General features: G+C 43.2%; 1 protein-coding gene across 1 annotated transcript; it reads left to right on the top strand.

The window, feature by feature from the left end:
* The first annotated feature begins 27 nt into the window (after nucleotides 1-27).
* Nucleotides 28-19,197, top strand: LOC145406093 (putative GTP-binding protein 6). The gene is made up of 8 exons (XM_080277283.1): nucleotides 28-607; nucleotides 3,140-3,282; nucleotides 5,847-5,975; nucleotides 7,096-7,256; nucleotides 10,277-10,485; nucleotides 12,143-12,341; nucleotides 14,108-14,207; nucleotides 18,561-19,197. Exons 1-8 carry the CDS (start codon nucleotides 62-64, stop codon nucleotides 18,697-18,699), a joined length of 1,626 nt encoding a protein of 541 aa, XP_080133409.1. The 5' UTR covers nucleotides 28-61; the 3' UTR covers nucleotides 18,700-19,197.
* Nucleotides 19,198-19,463: the final 266 nt, after the last annotated feature.

Here is a 19,463-nt window from a genome sequence, read left to right on the forward strand (position 1 = left end):
CTGAAGAGGCACTGATATATGAAGTGTGTTGTGAGTTTTTAGCAGATATTTTTTAAAGAACATGTTGCCTGTTAGAGTCTTTGGAATGAAGGCTGTAGTATTTAGGGGTAGTTTAGGTAATTTAATACATCACAGACAAAATGTAAGCATACTGCAACATTGCCCCTCATTTGAAATTCATAGAAGTTCTAGGTATATACGCCATTTTGTCCCTAGCGTTATAAACTTGCCCAGTACACAGAAAATTATAAACAGCCACAGCTTGACACAAGGAAGGTCAATATGCCTTACTCAAGTATCCTGCAAGAAGAAAAAAGTGGGCAAAAATAAGAACCAAACTGAGAGTCCAGCTGTAAGCCCCAACGAAGATATTATTGAAGATGAGGTGCTGGACGACCCCCAGTTTGAGTACCTGCGAGACCAATCCAGGCTGCTGGGTCTGGCGGGACTGGATGCGAGGGCAGGCAGTGGCGGCGTGGGGTTGATGGTGCTGCAGCCGTGGGTCAAGTGGGGGCCACGCATGAGGACCAACACATCCTCACAATTGATGCTGGAGGAGGCTGTGGCGCTGGTGTCAACACTGCAGGGGGTGACTGTTGCGGCTCAGGTAAACACACCACATTTGCATCAGTGCCTGTATTGACACAACCATATGGAGAAAATGGTATACTGTTGTTAGGGTAGTAAAATGATAACTGCCAATTCCATTTTTGCCACTCTGGAACATATGGGTCCAAAGCTAGGCTACCATTTAAGGGCAGGAGAGTGACTTTCATCTCTGGTAGAAATTATAGGATAGTGAGAAGGGTAAAAACAGATGATTTTGAAGGGGAGAAAAGTATGGTAGACTAAGAACAGCATGGATGGATTTGGTAAATGAGTGTTTGAGAAAGCAAGGTACAGTACTGCATAGAATTTAAATTATGAAACTAACATTTATTAAATTGGATGAATGAATTATGTGTAAAGAACCTTATGACAGTGGTATAACATCCCTTTGTTAACCTGGAAGTTGACTTCTGTAGCTCACTGGCACTTTAATGTTCTCGATGTCAAAGAATATCTTGATATGAGAGGCACACATTTCTACCCGGCAGCCTTTCCTAACACACACTACTCCTGTCATTACATGTAACAACCGCACAGTACAACTAAGCTTATAAAGCAGGGCTCTCCAAACTATGGCCCGCGGGCCACATCCGGCCCGCCACATAATTTCATCCGGCCCGCCAAACAAATCCCTGTTTGGTGGCCTTGAAAAAATAATTACCGGTATCGCACGACTGGCATCGCTGAATTATTCAAAGCTGGGGCTGCTGACTGGTGGCGCTCAGCCCGAGTCAGTTTCCCTCTCTCTCGATAGTGTGACGCACAGATACTAGTTCTGGTAGGTATGTGCTGAACATTACAACCAATCAGTTGTGTATAACAAACATTTTCCAAAATGAAGTATGTGAAATCTAACTATCGAGCAAATTTGTCTGATGATCATTTGAAATCAATTCTTACAATTGGCTCATCTAATCTGGAACCTGATTTCAATGAAATTTTGAAGTCAAAACGACAGTATCATTCGTTACACTAATTTGGTTGCATAAAACTAAAGGCAGGAATCTATTTAGTTTACCCTGATTTTTTCCAACAAGATATGTTTTAATTTTTCCATGTTTATCCTCTAATATTTGAGGAAATTAAATTACTGGCACTGATTTGTTTTTTTTTTTTCAATTTTTTTTCCTTTGGCCCGCATAAATGTGGGAAATATATAATGTGGCCCTTACATTGAAAAGTTTGGAGACCCCCGTTATAAAGCATTCATCACAGAAACATTACCAGACTTTCATCAATATCCCATTTCCAGACATTCCAATACTTACAATGAAGAAACAGCTATATATTCATTTCAGTACCAGAGCAATGCAGCACCTTGATCAGAGCAATGTACTGTATGATAAACTCCCCTCCTGACGTTCACCCATCAGAGGTATCCTTAAATAGAGTTGATCAAGTACACCTGACTGAACATAGATCAGGGCATCACCCAGCCTTCCTCAATTACCACCTTAAATTTGGGTTGGGTGGAACCACAGATGACGTGCTTCACTTGCAGACTAGGCCCACACCACGTAACTCACACATGGAGCACTGCACAGCACATGCCATACTAAGGCACAGTCATAACATAACAGTGTAAGGAACCTATGGGATGACTCCACAGGGGCAGTTGCTTACTTATGGTTGATGGGTCTGTTTGGCCAAGTGAACTGGGTTTAAGCAACAGCAGTAACTGAAAGTTGACGGAGTGACTGCCCTATAGGTGTATGTGAAGTCTATCTTTTTATCTATTTCCAGATGCCTTACTCCCATAAGGGGTGGCCACAAACAAATTGCCTCCATGTTGCCCTGTCCCCTGCCATTTCATTGCCTTGCTTCCAGCTTACACCCCCCTCTCTCATATAGCTCCTCACTCCATCCCTCCATCTCATCCTTGACCTCCCCTTCCCTCTTCCCCCCCCCTTCCACCTCACTCACATTCTCTCTCCTCATCAGTCTCTCACTCTCCACCCTGTCCTCATGGCCAAACCACCTCAATGTGTTTCTCCTATCTATAAAGAATGATGCAAAGTATTAAGCTCAAATGACTCTGCTTGGAAGATACAGCCTGGTTTTCAGAGGCTTCAATGATGTGTGTGTGTGATTGTGTGGCTCATTTCACTGGGCATGCTGCTTAATACTTCTTCAGTCTTTTATCTTTCTTGTTTTTGGATTATAGCTCACCCCATCCTTCATGTGTGAATTAGGGTTAGGATGGTAGTTAATTATTAATGATTGAGTGGCCCATTTCATTGTGCTTGCTGTTTGATAGTTCTTCTACTTTTGTACTGCACTTTCTCTCCAATTGTTTCTCAGTTATACCTCATTCCATCCTTTGGTGGGAGAAGGTCATGTTGATGATGATGTGTATGATTTTTTTTTTTTTTTTTTTTTTAATGCAAGGAGGAAGGAACCAAAGGCAAGGAGGCCGCGACCTGTTCCTTCTAAGAAAATTTAAAAAACAATACAACCAAGTGATGATATAATGAAGTGGTGGTGTAATTTAGTATGATATCAATAATGTGCTTGTGATGTGGTGTTACAGGAGGTAGTGAACGTGAAGAGTGTGGGAGGGAAGACTGTGTTTGGCAAGGGTACCCTGGAGAGACTAACCACACAGGCACGCACCAACAAGGCCATATCGTGTGTCTTTATCAGCCTGGACATAATGAGGAAGATGCAGATAGAGTAAGTCCTAACAGTTATAACATGTTTACTCTAACCAGATGGAAATCCCTATCACCTTTATAGTTCTTATGTTCTAACTTGATAAGGAACCCTAACCTGTTTCAGCTTAGTTGATGGCCATGTGTAGTGAGACCAGAGAGTCAAATTTACTAATAACCAGGGAGATTCATTCTTACCACATAACTACAGTAAGATTCATGAAATTTAATGTCAGGTAGAAATAGACTATAGTTTTTTTTTTTTTCCCTGAATACAGCAAGCCCTTATTAAAGTTACCCCCCTCCCCTACACCACAAAGTAGGCGAGATGTTTTATTTTTTCAGGATGGAGCAAGAGGAAGTGGTTGAAACAGAAACCATTTTCTGGCAACTGTGAGTGTGCATCTGGGAGCATTACAAAAACTACATTTCCACCAGAACCAGGTTTTAGGTAGGATGGAACCCTTGGGCTAACCATCATGGGGGGCAGCCCCTGGGGTCCTTGTCAGTCCCAGTATGCACTGACTTTTTCTTTTCTTTTTTCTCTCAAAGATAAAATTTTGCTTCGTGGTGGTACTCCACCAGGACTAGCTCATAGACAGGTGGGCCTCTTGCTGGACCAGGTCAGTGCTGGTATCCATAGCTAGTTTGTTTGTTTGTTTTTACCCAGGAAAATGAAATTCTGCACAGTGATGATACTCTGCCAGAAAATAGTTTTAGGCAGGGTAGGATTCTCCCACACCCTTGTGGAGGAATGGCCCCAGGGGAAGCAGTGCCAGTTTTTTACCTGGTTTAACCAAACACTGCAAAATAGTACACCTCCGCTTGAGCCAGGCTTTAGGCAGGGTGCTACCCCCAAAGGACCTCTCTGTGGTGGCGTGACACTTAGGGGTCCCGAGCAAGGCCAGAGAACAGTTTTCTTCTTTTTCTTAGTAGTTTTCTTCTTCTTCTTCTTCTTCTTCCCATGAACCTGAAATATTGCACAATGGTATAACTCCATCCAGACTAAGTATAGTATACTGTAGACAAAGTCAGACCTCCAAGGGGCACCCTCCACAGAGGAGAGGGAGGCAGCCCCTAGGACTTCTCTCCAGTGGAGTAGGGTTGCACGGTTTTGTTGTGCTTGTTTAATAATTATAGAGTTCACAGTAAATTACAGAAAAATTACTGATTAAAGTACAGTGTTATCTGTAAATTTGCTTTGTCAGTTCTCCCAGTTAGCACTGCTAGTAACAGTTACATAGAAAAAAAGTTGTAATATTTTAGAAAACATGCCAGACTCATGATGAAGACTCCTTGTATCTATCTTGCCCATGATTCATTCAAGTCACTTCAGCACAGACACTTTCTTTTTTAGTTTATTCTTGCAGCTACCAGAAGGTTTTATTTGGCACAGGAGAGTCCTTGGTGGCAAAAAGGTTAAAGAAGAGTATGCAACCCCTCCTGTTGCTGAAGTTGTCAGGATTGGCTGAGTGATGTTGCTGCAATTAGAAGATATTTAAAGTAAGGCTGGATAGTGGGGAAATGGAAAATGTGAGTGTATTTAAGTACTGTACTTTGATAGTGTGATGAGTAAAGATGGAAGTTTGAAGGATAAAGCACTTCAAAGAGTACAGCAGGGAAGAAAAGTTGCTGGGTCATCGAAAGCAGTGATAAGAAATAGGGAAGTGAGCATGGATGTAAAAAAGTCACTGCATGATAGTATTGTGGTACCAACTCTAACGTATGGAAGTGAAGCTTGGACCTCATTGGAGGGACACAAGTCAAGAGTGAGAGCAGTGGATATGAGTTATTTGAGAGGTGCATGTGGAGTCACATGGAGAGACAGGCAGACAAATGAGGAAGTAAAGGAGTGTTGTGGTGTGGATGTGGATGTGATAGAAAGCGTTACGAGAAGTACATTGAGGTGGTTTTACCATGTGGAGAGGATGGTTAGTGAGAGACTAACTAGGAGAGTATGTGCAGTGGCATACCTGAGGGGTGGGTGGGGGGGCTGTTTGAAACTGCCCTCCGGGCCCCCAGTTGAGGGGGGACTCCCCAAAAGCCTTAAAGTTTATAAGCTTTTTTATTGATATAAAAAAATATATATATTGTATTTATCATCCCGACAATCCTCGCTTGAGATATTAGATAAGGTTTGAGAATGAGGGGGGCTAGGTTCTTTCCGGGGCCCCCCCTGCAGGAGAGGGGCCCCACTAAGAACCTAGCCCCCTGGGCCCCGAAATCTCTAGGTACGCCCCTGAGTATGTGAGTGAGGTGGAGGAGGGGAAAGGAGGGGGAGACTGAGGATGAGGTAGAGAGATGGAGTGAAGAGGTATATGAGAGAGAGGGTGTAAGTTGGGGGAGAGGGCGACATGGAAGCGATTTGTTTGTGGCCGGCCCTTACAGGATTAAAGTATCTGGCTATAGCTTGACAGATTAAATTTTTGTTCTGATACATGATACATATTGTAGCAGTACAGTTTCTTTTTCATTGTTGCTTTTTGTTACTGCAGTGCTTTTCAGGAAAATTTCTGGCAATCCTATAACCAGCCTTGTTCAGGAGTTTTAAATAAAATAAATGGCTGTTACTGTGGCATGTTTCAGGGCCCTTGAGGAAGCGTTTGGTATGCGAGTGGTGGACAGATACTCAGTGGTGTTGGCCATCTTCCATCAACACGCCCACACCAGAGAGGCACGACTCCAGGTGGCTTTGGCCGAACTGCCGTACATCAGGTACTTGATGCCACGTGTTCAAGTCACCCATGGGAAGTTTCACCATGTTGTCTTAAATAGCTGGTGATGACTGAGTAGTGGTAGTTGTTACAGTAGTTGCATGTAGAATCATACATAAGATCTGTTTACTCACTGGGACACTGGGAAATAGGATTAGGAATGAGGATGATGGTAATGATGATGGTGGTTATAAGTTGTAACTTTTTCACTCTGTGTTTCCTTTTTGAAGGCACCATCAAGGTGCAGGCTTTCATCCATCTTATGACACACCAGGCATTTTACATGGTGATGGGAGGAATCTTCTCACCCATGGAGAGCTTAATAGAAGGTGCAATACTTTTTGTCTCCAATTAAATTGCATCATATGGCAGTGGTGGTTGACTCTGTTTGCTTATTCAAAATTAATGCCCTGTGACATGCTTCCTGCACTTTCTCTTCAGTGCACATCAGAACCCCTCTCGTACTAGTTGCTAGTGTGCATTACCATCACTTGTGGTGCTGACACCCTCAACCATGCTTCTCTGATCTCACTAATACACACCACACTTGCTTCTGTTCCCCACTTCCTAATCCCTTAGTCTGTTTCTGAATGAAATACCCAGTATCCACCTACGCATTCTCATTCCAAACCTTTCAAGTTTCTCCATTTCTTTTTTCCTCATTGCCCAGGTCTGTAACCCATACATCAGCACCAGCCTTATTACCATTTTGCAAATTTTAATATTCCTTGTCTGTGGTGTTATTTTGCTGACACCACCCTAGATACTTCCTGCCACTTTATCCAGCCTTCCTTTACCCTCTCACCAACCTCCTCCCCACAGCCACCTTTCTTCTCGAACCATCAATCCGAGATATTTAAAATTTATCACCTATTTCATTTCCTTACCACTTACATCTCTAACCTGTATTCCATCTCCCCCAGGCCAGTGCTTCTAACCTACTTCTACCTCATAACTGAAGCTCATTGAACTTCATGTAACTGTGATGCAGCACTGTCAAGTTTTGGGAGTACGGTACCTAAGTTTCATAAAGAAAAAAAAAGAAGAGAGAGAGAGAGAGAGAGAGAAAGAAAGAAAGAAAAAAAAGCAGCTATAGTGTAAGGTGTGTTTCTGTTCACCAGGAAGCGCTTGTCATCCGAACGTGACCGCCTGCTGGTTGCCGAGCGAGAGAAGCGGCTGAGGGCGGGTTTGGCGAAGCTGGCAGGGGTGCGGGCGCAGGTCAGAAGTAACCGTGCCAGGTCCAGCCTCCCCACCGTTGCTGTGGTCGGGTATACTAACTCAGGTACCACATTGACTTTGGGTGTTTTGTGTGGAGGGATGGGGGTGGAGAGACACAAGAGAGAGGTGTTTGATATGTAGGGATGGGGTGGGGAGACACTAGAGAGAGGTGTTTTATGGAGGGATGGGGTGGGGAGACGTGGGAGAGAAGGGGGCGTGTGTGGAGGGATGAGGTGGAGAGACACGAGAAAGAAGGGGGTGCATGTGGAGGGATGGGGTGGAGAGACACGATAGAGGGGTGTTTTATATGGAGGGATGGGGTGGAGACATGGGAGAGAATGGGGGGGGGTGGAGGGATGGGGTGGAGACATGGGAGGGAAGGGGGTGTATGTGGAGGGATGGGGTGGAGAGACACGAGAGAGGGGTGTTTTATGGAGGGATGGGGTGGAGAGACGTGAGAAAGAAGGGGGTGTATGTGGAGGGATGGGGTGGAGAGACACGAGAGAGGGGTGTTTTATATAGAGGGATGGGGGTGGGGAGACACAAGAGAGGGGTGTTTTATGGAGGGGTGAGTTGGAGAGACTCAAGAGAGAAGGAGGGTGTATGTGGAGGGATGGGGTGGAGAGACACGAGAGAGGGGTGTTTTATATGGAGGGATGGGGTGGGAAGACACGAGAGAGGGGTCTTTGTGGAGGGATGGGATGGAGAGACATGAGAGAAAGGGGTGTATGTGGGGGGAGGGCACCCAAATATCAGAGGACAGGGTGATGTGGAGGTGATTTGTTTGTGGCCACCCCTTATGGGACTAAAAATTCTGCTGTAGATAGATAAACAGATGCCATTGGCAGCTCTCCCTTGTTCATGATTTCTCTTTCCTTGTTTTGTGAGTTATTTTGTAGTTCTCTCTCTCTCTCTCTCTCTCTCTCTCTCCCTTTTTTTTTCATAATACCACATTGTCATTAGGTGAGAAAAAAGTCAGGATAATGATGATGATGATGCATTGCCTAATTTCTTGCTACTTTTTATTTTTCCATACCATCATCATCATCATCATCATCCCAGCCTCTTTCACTCCTAAGGATTGTTGAGGTAGTGTGATAAGAGCAAGAAAAAAAAATAATAAAAAGAGAGCTATCAAAAACCTGCCCAATTAAGTGGACCTAACCCTCATCCACTGGCCATTCAAGCCCCTGGAATCCTGGCTCCACTTCACAGGCATAAACATCCACATTTATACACTTCACATTACCTGTTAGCTAAAATCAATGTGTCTTAATTAGGACTTTATGCTGTTTGGCCATGTAGAAAGGATGGAGAGTGAGAGACTGATGAGGAGTGTGTATGTGAGTAAGGTGGAGGGGGGGAGAGGGAAGGGGAGGTCAAGGATGAGATGGAGGGATGGAGTTGAGAGGTATATGAGAGAGGGGTGTGTGAGCTGGGAGCAGGGTAGTGAAATGGCATTGGACAGGGCATCATGGAGGCAGTTTGTTTGTGGCCACCCCGTATGGGATTAAGGTGTCTGGCAATAAATAGATAGATAGACTTTATGCTGTCAGTTGTACTTCATTAGCCTGCCTACTTTAGTTTGCTTACATTCATTCATTCATTCATCATTTAATCCATTGTTGCCCCATGAGGAACGTAGGAGCCCGGGGCAAGACAAGTTGATCCTGACATTTAAGATGAGAGTGACCGGCCTCATTAATCCCTGAGTGGCATTACATGAGCAGTAAACCCCAACCAGCCCTTGGATATAAATGTGTACTGGCTCAGTCCGATTGGAGTGCCTTAATTACCCACTAAACCACCAGGCGCCAAAGCTTACTATGTGATGATTTTATTCGTTGAGAAGAAACATCTCGTAGTGAAGGAGTTAATGTGTCAGGAGTGGCAAACGGTGATGTGGTACAGTATTAGGTATATTTTAGTCAAGTTGTTTCTATCAGATGGAATTGGGCTGCTCCCACTGCTTGAAACTACACTCAAACCTCGATTTAAGGGACTAAATGGGGAATCAACTTGTCCCTTACTTGAAAATGTCCATTGTTTTACCACATATATATCCATCTATCTATCTATCTTTATACCTAGGCTGCTTCCCCCCACATATAAAGACAATCTTGTTATGAAATGCAATGATCGTTTCACTTATCTCACTTGTTTATATGATTATGAATATTATTTTACGGTTATTGTATAAAGAAACATATTGTGTACAGTATAACCTAGACATTATGTATCATTTTTTAATGGTCTTGTCCATTTGTCAGATAGAATATGGAGTCCCTTAAATCCGAAATCCCTTAAATGGAGGTCCCTTAAACTGAGGTTTGAGTGTAACGTAATTTGTGAGTCAGCTAGTTCAGTTCGGATTATGCCCTACTTCCTCATAAGGAATCCCCATACTGAAGATGGCCGTGGTACACTTGATATTTTCTGTGGAATGGCAGGTAAACCAAGTGACAGAACCAGCTAATTATTTCCCAGCTGTTACTAGAAACCACTGGAGAAAAAGAAGTCATGGATGTGTAATAAGATTTGTAACAGTGTCAGAATCTCAGCAGGGGTTTTGACTGCTTACTTGTGGTCAGATTTTATGCTAAAGAATGGTTGTATAGGCAGTTACCAGACTTGTAGCCACATGTTATTCTTATAGTAGTACTTCCCAGTGTCATTTTCGTTTTTGTTTTCGTATTTGAAGGCTCCAAGATGCTTGCATGTGTCGGCCGTGGTCACCTAATGGCAGCTCTTCATGCTGCTCGATCTCTGGCGGCCTCCCTGTTCAGTACCTTAACCCTGAGGTCACACTTAATGACCTCATCCCACGTCGTTTTTGGTCTACCCCTCGCAAGCCCACCCCCACCATTAATGCATTTTACTACCCAAATCATGGTTGTATGAACTTTGGTTCCAGTGAACCATAGTAATGAGACAGAAATGAGCCTCCTTGTGTACGAGTCAATTCAACCTTCCAGTCTGACAACAGATGGCTATCAGCTGACCAGAAGTGGGTTAGGGATCTTCCTCAGGTTAGACACAATGCACTGTAGTAATTGAATAGGTGTGATGCCCCTCCACCCACAGGCAAGACCTCCCTCATCCGAGCCATCACCCAGGACAGCCGTGCAGAGGGACAAGACCAGCTGTTTGCCACCCTCGACGTGACAGCACATGGCACTCGGCTCCCCTGTGGTGTAGAGGTTGCATTTATTGACACAGTGGGATTCATCCAAGACATCCCCACCGACCTGATTGCATCTTTCAGAGCCACACTTGAGGATGCTGTTTGTGCTGTGAGTTGTTGTTGCTGTTGGCATATCTGAGTGTGAATCTGGTGTACTGCTGACTGAAATTGCCCTTCTGCAGTCCATCCTCCTCCTTCTGGGGATAAGTCAGGGAGTCAAGAGACATTTGTATTATTGAGCACTGGGGCCACCTAGTTTAATCAGTGCCATCACATAAAGGCATCTCTCCATCGCTCTGCTGTGATTAATATGGCAAGATGTACAGTGAAGGACATTAGTTTTGTATCGTATGATTTATAAAAGCTCCAACATGCTTACATACATTGGCTTTGGTCACCTAATGGCAGTTCTCCATGTTGCACAGTCTCTGGCTGCCTCCATATCAAGTCCCTTATCCCTGAGGTCACACTCTTTAACTTTGTCCTAGGTCTTTGCCAAATGTTTTATACCATTTCAGTTTCTTCCTGCCCCCTGCTGCCAAGCTTTCCTAAGCCAAGAAAGACTTTATGTGTTTCTTCGTCCATAGATGATTCTTAGTTATGGAGCAACAGGGAGAAACATAACAAATATCCTCCAAGTCTGAAGTACAGTATCCGTATGTAACCCAACTTTATTTCACAAAATTACTAAAATCATGATTTCCCTACAAACATGTATGTGGATTGAGGCGTTATGGTTATGAATGATGAGAGATGAAATTTTTCATATCTGATGTACTGTATGCAGAAGATCTGTGCTGCTTGCTGATAGTCAGTGGGATCATTGCAGATTTGGTTAAAGCTTTGTGAATGTTTGTGTGAGAGTGTCTGAAAGTTCTGTAGTGCTGGATTCCATCACCTTTGTTTTATCTGCATTTATTCTCAAGCCCTTGTGTCCCATACCATCTCTCCACTTTCTAAATCATTCCTCCGTCTCCCTCTCAGTCTCTGCAGTCAACATCAAGTCGTCAGCGTACAACATCTCCCATGGGAGTCCATTTCTGAATTCACGTGAGAGCTTCAAGCACCATGACAAACAATAAAGAGCTCAAGACCTACCCCTGATGCACACCAGTATTCGCGGAAATCTCATCACTCAAATCTCCATTCACTTTCACCTGGATGCGAACACCAACATGCATAGCCACAACCACTCTAACCAGCCACTCCTCAATCCCAAACTTTCTCATTGCCCAGTTCACCACCTCCATAGGGACTCTATCAAAGGCCTTCTCCAAATCAACAGAAACAAAATACAACCCCCATTTCTTTCCTATATATTTTTCCTAAAGCTGTTGGACAGTGAATTTGGCATCAGTGGTCCCTTTGTCTGACATAGACCCAACAGCATCTCATCAGTATTCATTGTATCCAGGACATTACCTTCATTATTTGGTCCAAACTTTTATGTCTCCATAATTTCATATTTCCAGGGCATCACCCTTCCTCGTGTATACATTGACAGTCACACTTCAGCCAGTCATCTGACACAGCACGCTCATATATAATCGTGTTTATCAAATCAGTAACTAAACCCACTCCTATTTCTCCTGAGGCCTTGAGGAGTTGTATTTTGTCTTGTATGATGTATATATACTGTATGTATTTTAGTGTCTGACTTGTGGGTTGTAGACACTTACCATTGCCGAGCATTTTTACACATTCAGGTTGTGATGCGTGGGCTGTGAAGTGATAATGAAAAACAATACCTTTCCTCCCAACACCAGGATGTTGTGATCCACGTGCGAGATGTGAGCCACCCAGACTATGAGCTTCAGGGCACCACTGTAAACGGCACCCTGGCCGCCCTGCCCCTTCCCACCACCACCCCAATCATCACCGCTGCTAACAAAATTGACCGTGGCACCACCAGGCCCTCAGACCAGTTAGATGATGTTCATCTTGTGTCAGCAACCACAGGCCAAGGTGTTTATAAGGGGATGGGGTTCTGAGTATGAAAGTTAGCCTTAGGTTCTTTGCATGATAAGGACATTTAACGTATTTGTGCAGTTGGTGTACTCTAGTGTTAAGTGTTTAGTTAGTGATATGAACTAGGTAATGTAATTGTACACTATATTATTTTTTTTCCCTCCAGAAGACAGCTTACAGCAAAATAAAAATAAAGTGCCATGTTTAGTGGTTAGAATGTCCAAATCAGAGTGACAGTCTTACCATGCACATAGGTTTGCTGGCTAGGAGGTGACAAGAGGATTTGTGATAATGAAATACCACTGTAGAGAGTAGGCTGGTCATATAACTTTACTGTACTGTAGGTGCCCAGCCTTGGAATCTAGCATTTTGAAGAGATTGACATGGATATGGCTGTTTTATTTGCAAAGCATGTAACTTATCATCATCATTATCATCATCATCATCATCATCATCATCATCATCATCATCATCATCCTGGCCCTGGGAACCCATATTACCACATTAAAATGGAGTGTAATAGGATTTAGAAACATGCTTAGAGAAAGTAAATGGGTGGAAGAACAGTCAACAACATCTATCTATTATTTCTCTATCTATAGCCCGACGCCCTAATCCCGCAAAGGGTGGCCGCAGACAAAACACCTCCAAGTCGCTCTGTCACCCACCATTTGACTGCCCTCCTCCTAGCTCACTCCCCTGTCCCTCATATACCTCACAGCTCCATCCCTCCACCTCATCCTCAGTCTCCCCCATCCCTCTTCCTCCCTCCACTTCACCTACATACACCCTCATAGTTAGTCAACATGCTTAGTGAAAAGGGTCACACAGTCATTGAAGTCAGTGAAATCTTAGCTCAACTTTAAAGCAGAATCATCTAAACCACCACACATATATATATTTTTTTTTCCATAAATATGCTTCACGTATTCTTGTCATAGTCATTTTGTAGATTATTAAGTAAGAAAAGGGGTACCAGACTCTTGTAGTATGCCTGTTAATAAATACATCATCAGCCATTCCATTCCATTGTTAGTTACCTGTCTTTGCCTGTATCCGGGTCTCACTCTCTCACATTTACTCTGTCTGTCCAGCTTCTTCGTGGCCTACCAATCCTCCTTCCACCTTTTTTTTTGTGTGTGTGTGTGTGGGGGGGGGGGCACCCATCATGCACTCACTTGATGTATTGCTGCCTTTAGGTGATTATTCACTGAGTGGCAAGCTTAACACATTACTATAACTCAGAGGACCATTTACACTGCTGGATGGTAACCATGTTACAGGGTGAAAAGGAGCCTACTATGGTGCCCCTGTTAACTGGGTGGAGAGACAAATGCAGTGTCCATCCAGGAACCAAACCTGCCCACTCTTTCCTGTGCATCACCATGACAAGGCACTGTCTGCCACAAGGTAACATCAGTTCATTGCATGGGATGGCCTTGCAGGGGCATTTGTTTGCTTGGTATTGATGGGTCTGCTTACCCTGACAGACCAGGGCTATTCTACTTGTGCTACCCTGTCTGTATCTATTCTCTCCATGTGGCCATCCCATTTAAGAACACACTCTTCTACCGAGTTATAAACAGACTTCCTTACTCCATGTCCATCATAAATCACTCCCCCCCCCCAATCATCTTTGTGTGCATAGATTTCCTTTATCATTCCCATTTTTACTTTCATACTCTTAACTTTCTATCATGTCATATCACAATCTTCTATTTCCAGTGTGAGCCTTCAAAAGTGTAAATCTCGTCATTTTTCAGGTTTAGATGAACTTCTTGATGCAGTACAGAGTGAAGTCTTAAGAGTCACTGGCAGGAAAATGTGGAAGTTTGCTCTGCCTACCGGGTCCAGAGAGATACAGTGAGTACAAGATAGTGGGGAACACTGTTGGAACTGTTGTTTATGTGGGAAAAAGAATGGGAAGAGTATTGATGGTGGGATGCTTGAAATGACTTCGAGAGAATGGAGTACAGTACTTAAATGGTAGAGATGTATTATTGTTATAGTCAGCATGCCAAAGTTTGGGATTGGGTGGGATACCATAAATTCTAACGGGTGTGGACCACAACCTGACAGGTGCCTTGATAGGAAAAAAGAGGGGGAGGAGGTGTTGCAAAAATAAAATACATTGTCATTCTTTGCAAGTGATTTTGTAAACACCCTGAGGAAGAGGCTTTTGCACATCTTGCACAACATCCAGGCAGTAGTCATCGCAGACTCACAGAGCTGAGAATATGGTACATTACTTCTTGTCTACAGTTATAATATCTCACAAGACACTGTAACTTACACACAGGGGTCATTGATATCTTGTTGCTAATTCAGAGTGGGTGTGCTTCATCGATTCAGCATGGCATTCGTCACTCCCTTGTGGTGTGTAAATCATTACTAGTGCTTGTGTATGCAGGTTGGCTTAGTGTTATGTGGGGAGGAAGAGGAAACAGAGCTACTCTTGTAAGAGGCAGACTTAAGCGGATACCTCCAAATTCACTTGCTATGAGAGAAAAGTGGGACTTTAGTCTTGCAAACCTCAGTACTGTATTTGCTGCAGCGCTAATGATTGGAGCCAGTAGTCTCTTTCTGGGTCAGTGGTTTTGAAGGTCCTTAGATGCCTAGAATGTATGGTCTGGCTCAGGCTTCTATCCACTAGGGGAAATATGGTGGCCAGTCATAATGGTGGCCATCTCTCATGTTATGAAAGAATCATGTCATATAAAAGTTTGATGCAACTTTTTCTCTAAAGATAAGTATCTTAGACTGCAGGTCCTCCATGAAATCAGTGTTCCCACAGGGCATGGACATTAGTGAGGTTGAAGATGATGACAACACCATCTTAATCACATGCAAGTCTTGTACATAGTCAACTTAGGTTGGGGGGTTCAGAGCTTAATCACCTGGGTTTAGCCCAAGAAAGGATTGATAGCATAACCTCCTGGAATCTTATATTCTGCCCCACAGCAGAGGCTACCAAAGGGATGGCAAATGATAACAGACATTGGGATTGGTATAAGATGTGAGAGGGATCATAATGCCAGACCTCAGTGACAGGTGGACTGCTAAATTTGGTGAAGTTGTTTATGACTGGTGAGTGTTGTCAAGGGCATCATGGTCTCCTGTTAGTGTTTGTAAGCCATAATGAGACGGCAAGGGACCAGGAAGGCATTCTTATACAAACATGACCCTTCTGCTGGTGGTATTCTTTGCACAGTATCACCAAGGGTGTGCACATGAGACATATAAGTCAAAACTCCATGTGTCACTCAGGGTGGTTACATCATCACTAAATGCAGCTGTGCCATTGAGTGGTGAGATTATGGTCATGGCCAGATAAAAAAGGACCAAGTCTCCTTGTGAGGTAAGCAAAGGAACACTTTGTATTAGCCTGGGTCACCTTATCAGTGGTCATTTTCCCAGAAGTTGGACATGTCTGGCATGTGTGATGCTGACAAGCTATCTGACAATATCCAGTCAAGGAGAAGAGGATGTGTGCAATAGACAAGGGGGTTTGTGGCTGTGCTGTGTCCTGTTGGGTAATGCACGTTAATTGCTGTTACTGGCAAAGTATATACTAAAGGGTGTCCAATAAGTCCAGCATCATAGGAAATTTTATAGAATTTGTTCATAATGACCCTCATTGTGTACAACACACAGATCCAGTACCCTATAATACCGGACTTAACCCGTTAACTGCTCTATACAGCCTGGGCTGTTCCGAGTGCGACTGCTCAATACAGCCCTGGCTGTGCAGGTGAATTTTGAATATACTGCCATGGTGACCAAGGCCGACCCATGCAAGCGTGTTGGGGCCTTCAAAACCGAAACTGAAACCGAAAAAGAAAATGAAAACCATACATTCCAATTAGGAATCAGACACTTCGATGTTCATCCATGGCTTTACCAAGGTAAATATTGAGCTAATATTTTGTTACTGTATACTTTGGCATGTGTTCTTTCAATTCCTAAGACAAAATTTGGCCTTTGGGAATTTTCATTTTTACCCCTATGTCCGCACCACGGACACCTCCAAAAAACTGCCATGGGCAGTTAACAGGTTAAGGGACACCCTATAGATTGTTGAGGCAGTGGCCCCATGAAGAAGGTAAGTGATCACTTTTTTACATTTCTGTGTTAGTAGGCATTGACAGAGCTCCTGGTCCTTACTCTTTGTGGCCTACAAGGAAAGAGACCCCAGCCTTCATTTTGAATGTTTGAGCATCCTGTGAGACTGAGGAGGTTCATTGATCAAAATAAAGCATCCACTAACAGTGATGTGGTGATCTGATGATGAGAGGATGGCTGAACCTTTACCATAGACCTAATATATGCACATTACCTAAACTAGAGGTGGCCGAATTATGAAGATAGTATCCACAGACTGTGATCCAAGGGGAAGGATTGGGAATGTTCAGAATCATGAGTGTGATGTATGGACTATGGAACTGCCAGATACTTCCTCAGATTAATGGGAGGTTGACTTTCAGTGATTTTATCCTCTAGTGCCTCATTTCAAGATGCAGTTCATTCATCTGTTTTGTTTTTACTATAAGACCTATAGATTTAGAGGTGATAAAGGGTAAATACTTCTACTACTTTTAGTTTATGTACGTAATGGTATGTGGATAGCTGTCCTTCTGTTCCATCTCATGCAATGACACAAGGGTAACTAAGCGAAAATCTCATTGTTTCATTCTACAGTTTACAGGCCTGTAGCCAGACTTTTCAAAGGGGGGGTGGGGTCTTTTCTGCTGAATTTGGACGTGCATAGCAGCCAGCTGGTCAAAAGTCTACTGCATGCCTGCTGTGGGGGTCTGGGTGTATGCATCAGCAACTTTGAGAAGCAACACAAAACTTCTGAACAACAGCATGACTTTTTGCGCTGATATTAAAAAACAGACCATGAGAAAGTGAACCTTTAGGCAGGTGAGAGAATCATCTGACCCTCTCAATCCCCTCCCCCTCCCTCGCCCTGCTTGAAGGCCTGGTTTATTATGCTGGAGAGAGATGCCTGCTTGTGGTGGCACTGATATAACCAAGTCACTCAAGTACCTGTTTATACCATTGTCCCTCACCTACTTCCTTATCCCTAAAAAGGAGGAGGATGAGCATCAGAAGATAAGCTTAAGCCTGTAGTCCACAAGGTTCACATTCCAGATGAACCTAGGGTTACTACTACTATCACCACAGTTTGTCGCACGGTTATGCACTTAGTCTCTTTAACCCACCGCGTGCCAGTGCCGTTTAAAACTGTCTGACATAATTCCGCGGCCAGTCCCAGTGCCGTTTTAAAACAGTCTAAAATAAAAAACTTCACTGTGACCGCATTTTTCAAGATTCGCTGGTAAAATCAGGCAGGCATGTAAGGTAACTGTTCCTCTACCATCCCCCAGGCTGTCAAGGCCAGACACTCACTCGCTCCCCCCCTCACGCTCGCTCTGCCTCACTCTGCCTGTGTGCCTCACCCAGTGCTGTACATAGAGAAAGCATTTTGTTAATATTTTCATGTAAGTGTAAGTTGCAAATATTTTCTTGTAAGTGTAAGGACTATGTAGTGAAGTCAAGTTGTAAATACCTTCTTGTAAGTGGCAAGACTGTACGTAATGAAATCAGGTTGTACCCATCTTCAAGTAAATGTAGGATAATGCATTCACAGTGAGAAAGACACACAAATTGTGATAGATGCTGAAGTAATAAGTAATCAGAAAAGTGTACTGAACATTGCTATACCATCTCAGCATAAATACCTGAGTGTACCTTACATAGAAAACGGCTTTCTCTCACGTATGTGGTGAGCTTGAGAGAGCGGCTATACCTGTACACGAGTATGCAGGACTCAATAAAACTCATTTCCGAGCCTCGGTGAGCATTTTAATGACAAAATTCGTTGGTTCCACATCAAAATCTATCATTTTAGCCCCCCCCCAAAAAAGGTCGAAAAATGGCCGGCACTTGGGTGACCCATAGGACTAAAAATAGCTGGCACGCGGCGGGTTAAATATGGAAATGTTTGGTGGATCATTTGGTCTGAGGTGTAGCAGACAACTTCATAGACTTGAATGACTGAATGGATGTGTGGCCGATTTCACCGGGCTTTGTTTATACAGTACAGTAATTCTGCTTTTGTGTTATTTTCCTGTACACTTCTCACTCCATACATGTATTAGTGGGAAATAGGATGATGATGATGATGATGATGAAGTCTTTGTCTATTCTCAGGTGGCTGCGTGGGGCAACAGGAATCGCACATGAGGAGGTGGACACAACGAATCCACAGACCACACACGTCATTGCAGTTATGACAGCTCAGGAGTTAGCCGCCTTTGAAAGAAATTTTGGAAGACAGCTTAAGAAATAAGAGTGCCATAAGATGAAATTTATGTGGGAAGCATAATGTGGATAATAGCAAAATTGATGTTTATAAATTATTATTTTTTTTCTTATATCTTAATATGTAGTTTCTTCTTCAGGTTACATTTGCTTCATTAAAATGAAAAGTGAAAAGTGACACAATGATGATTTATCTTCATCGTCATTTCTGATGCTGTGTTTCATCCAATAAATCCTCTCACCAAGCGATGGCTGTGACATCAACCTCGAGGCTTCTCACACTCAGTTATATTTTCCTTTGCTGACTCCCAACAATTTACTCCTCCGTTCTTATCGCCTGCATAATACACAGTCTTCATTTTCTGGTAGTGCCCTCAGTCTTATTTTTCAACTCTTTCATTTGCAGTCTGTGCTTCTTTGACATACTGTCTATATGCTTTCTTTGAATGTGAGAAACAAATAAAGCAGTATCTTTAATCAAATTTCAGTTGTAAAGTTCATACCAGGGTCCCCTCGCAGAAATGTACTCAAGGAACATTGACCTGTTTTTCCAGAAATTTCATTTGAAGTCTGCAGTTAGTGATCAGTGATACAACAGTTACCTTTTTGCATTTTTTATTAAGAACGTGTGGAGATTGTCTGAACTACTTTTTATAAATGTGTTCTTTCTCTCTCTCTCTGTCTCTGTACTGTACTGTACTCATTTTGGTTATAAAGGTAAAAATAGTTCATGACTCTGTCACACATAGAAAAGAAGCTGCAGGACAAGACAGTACATACAAAGACAATTAT

The sequence above is a fragment of the Coenobita brevimanus genome, chromosome 69 (assembly GCF_032717465.1).
Source record: "Coenobita brevimanus isolate Jiangsu-jjx chromosome 69, ASM3271746v2, whole genome shotgun sequence".
Lineage (NCBI taxonomy): Eukaryota > Metazoa > Arthropoda > Malacostraca > Decapoda > Coenobitidae > Coenobita > Coenobita brevimanus.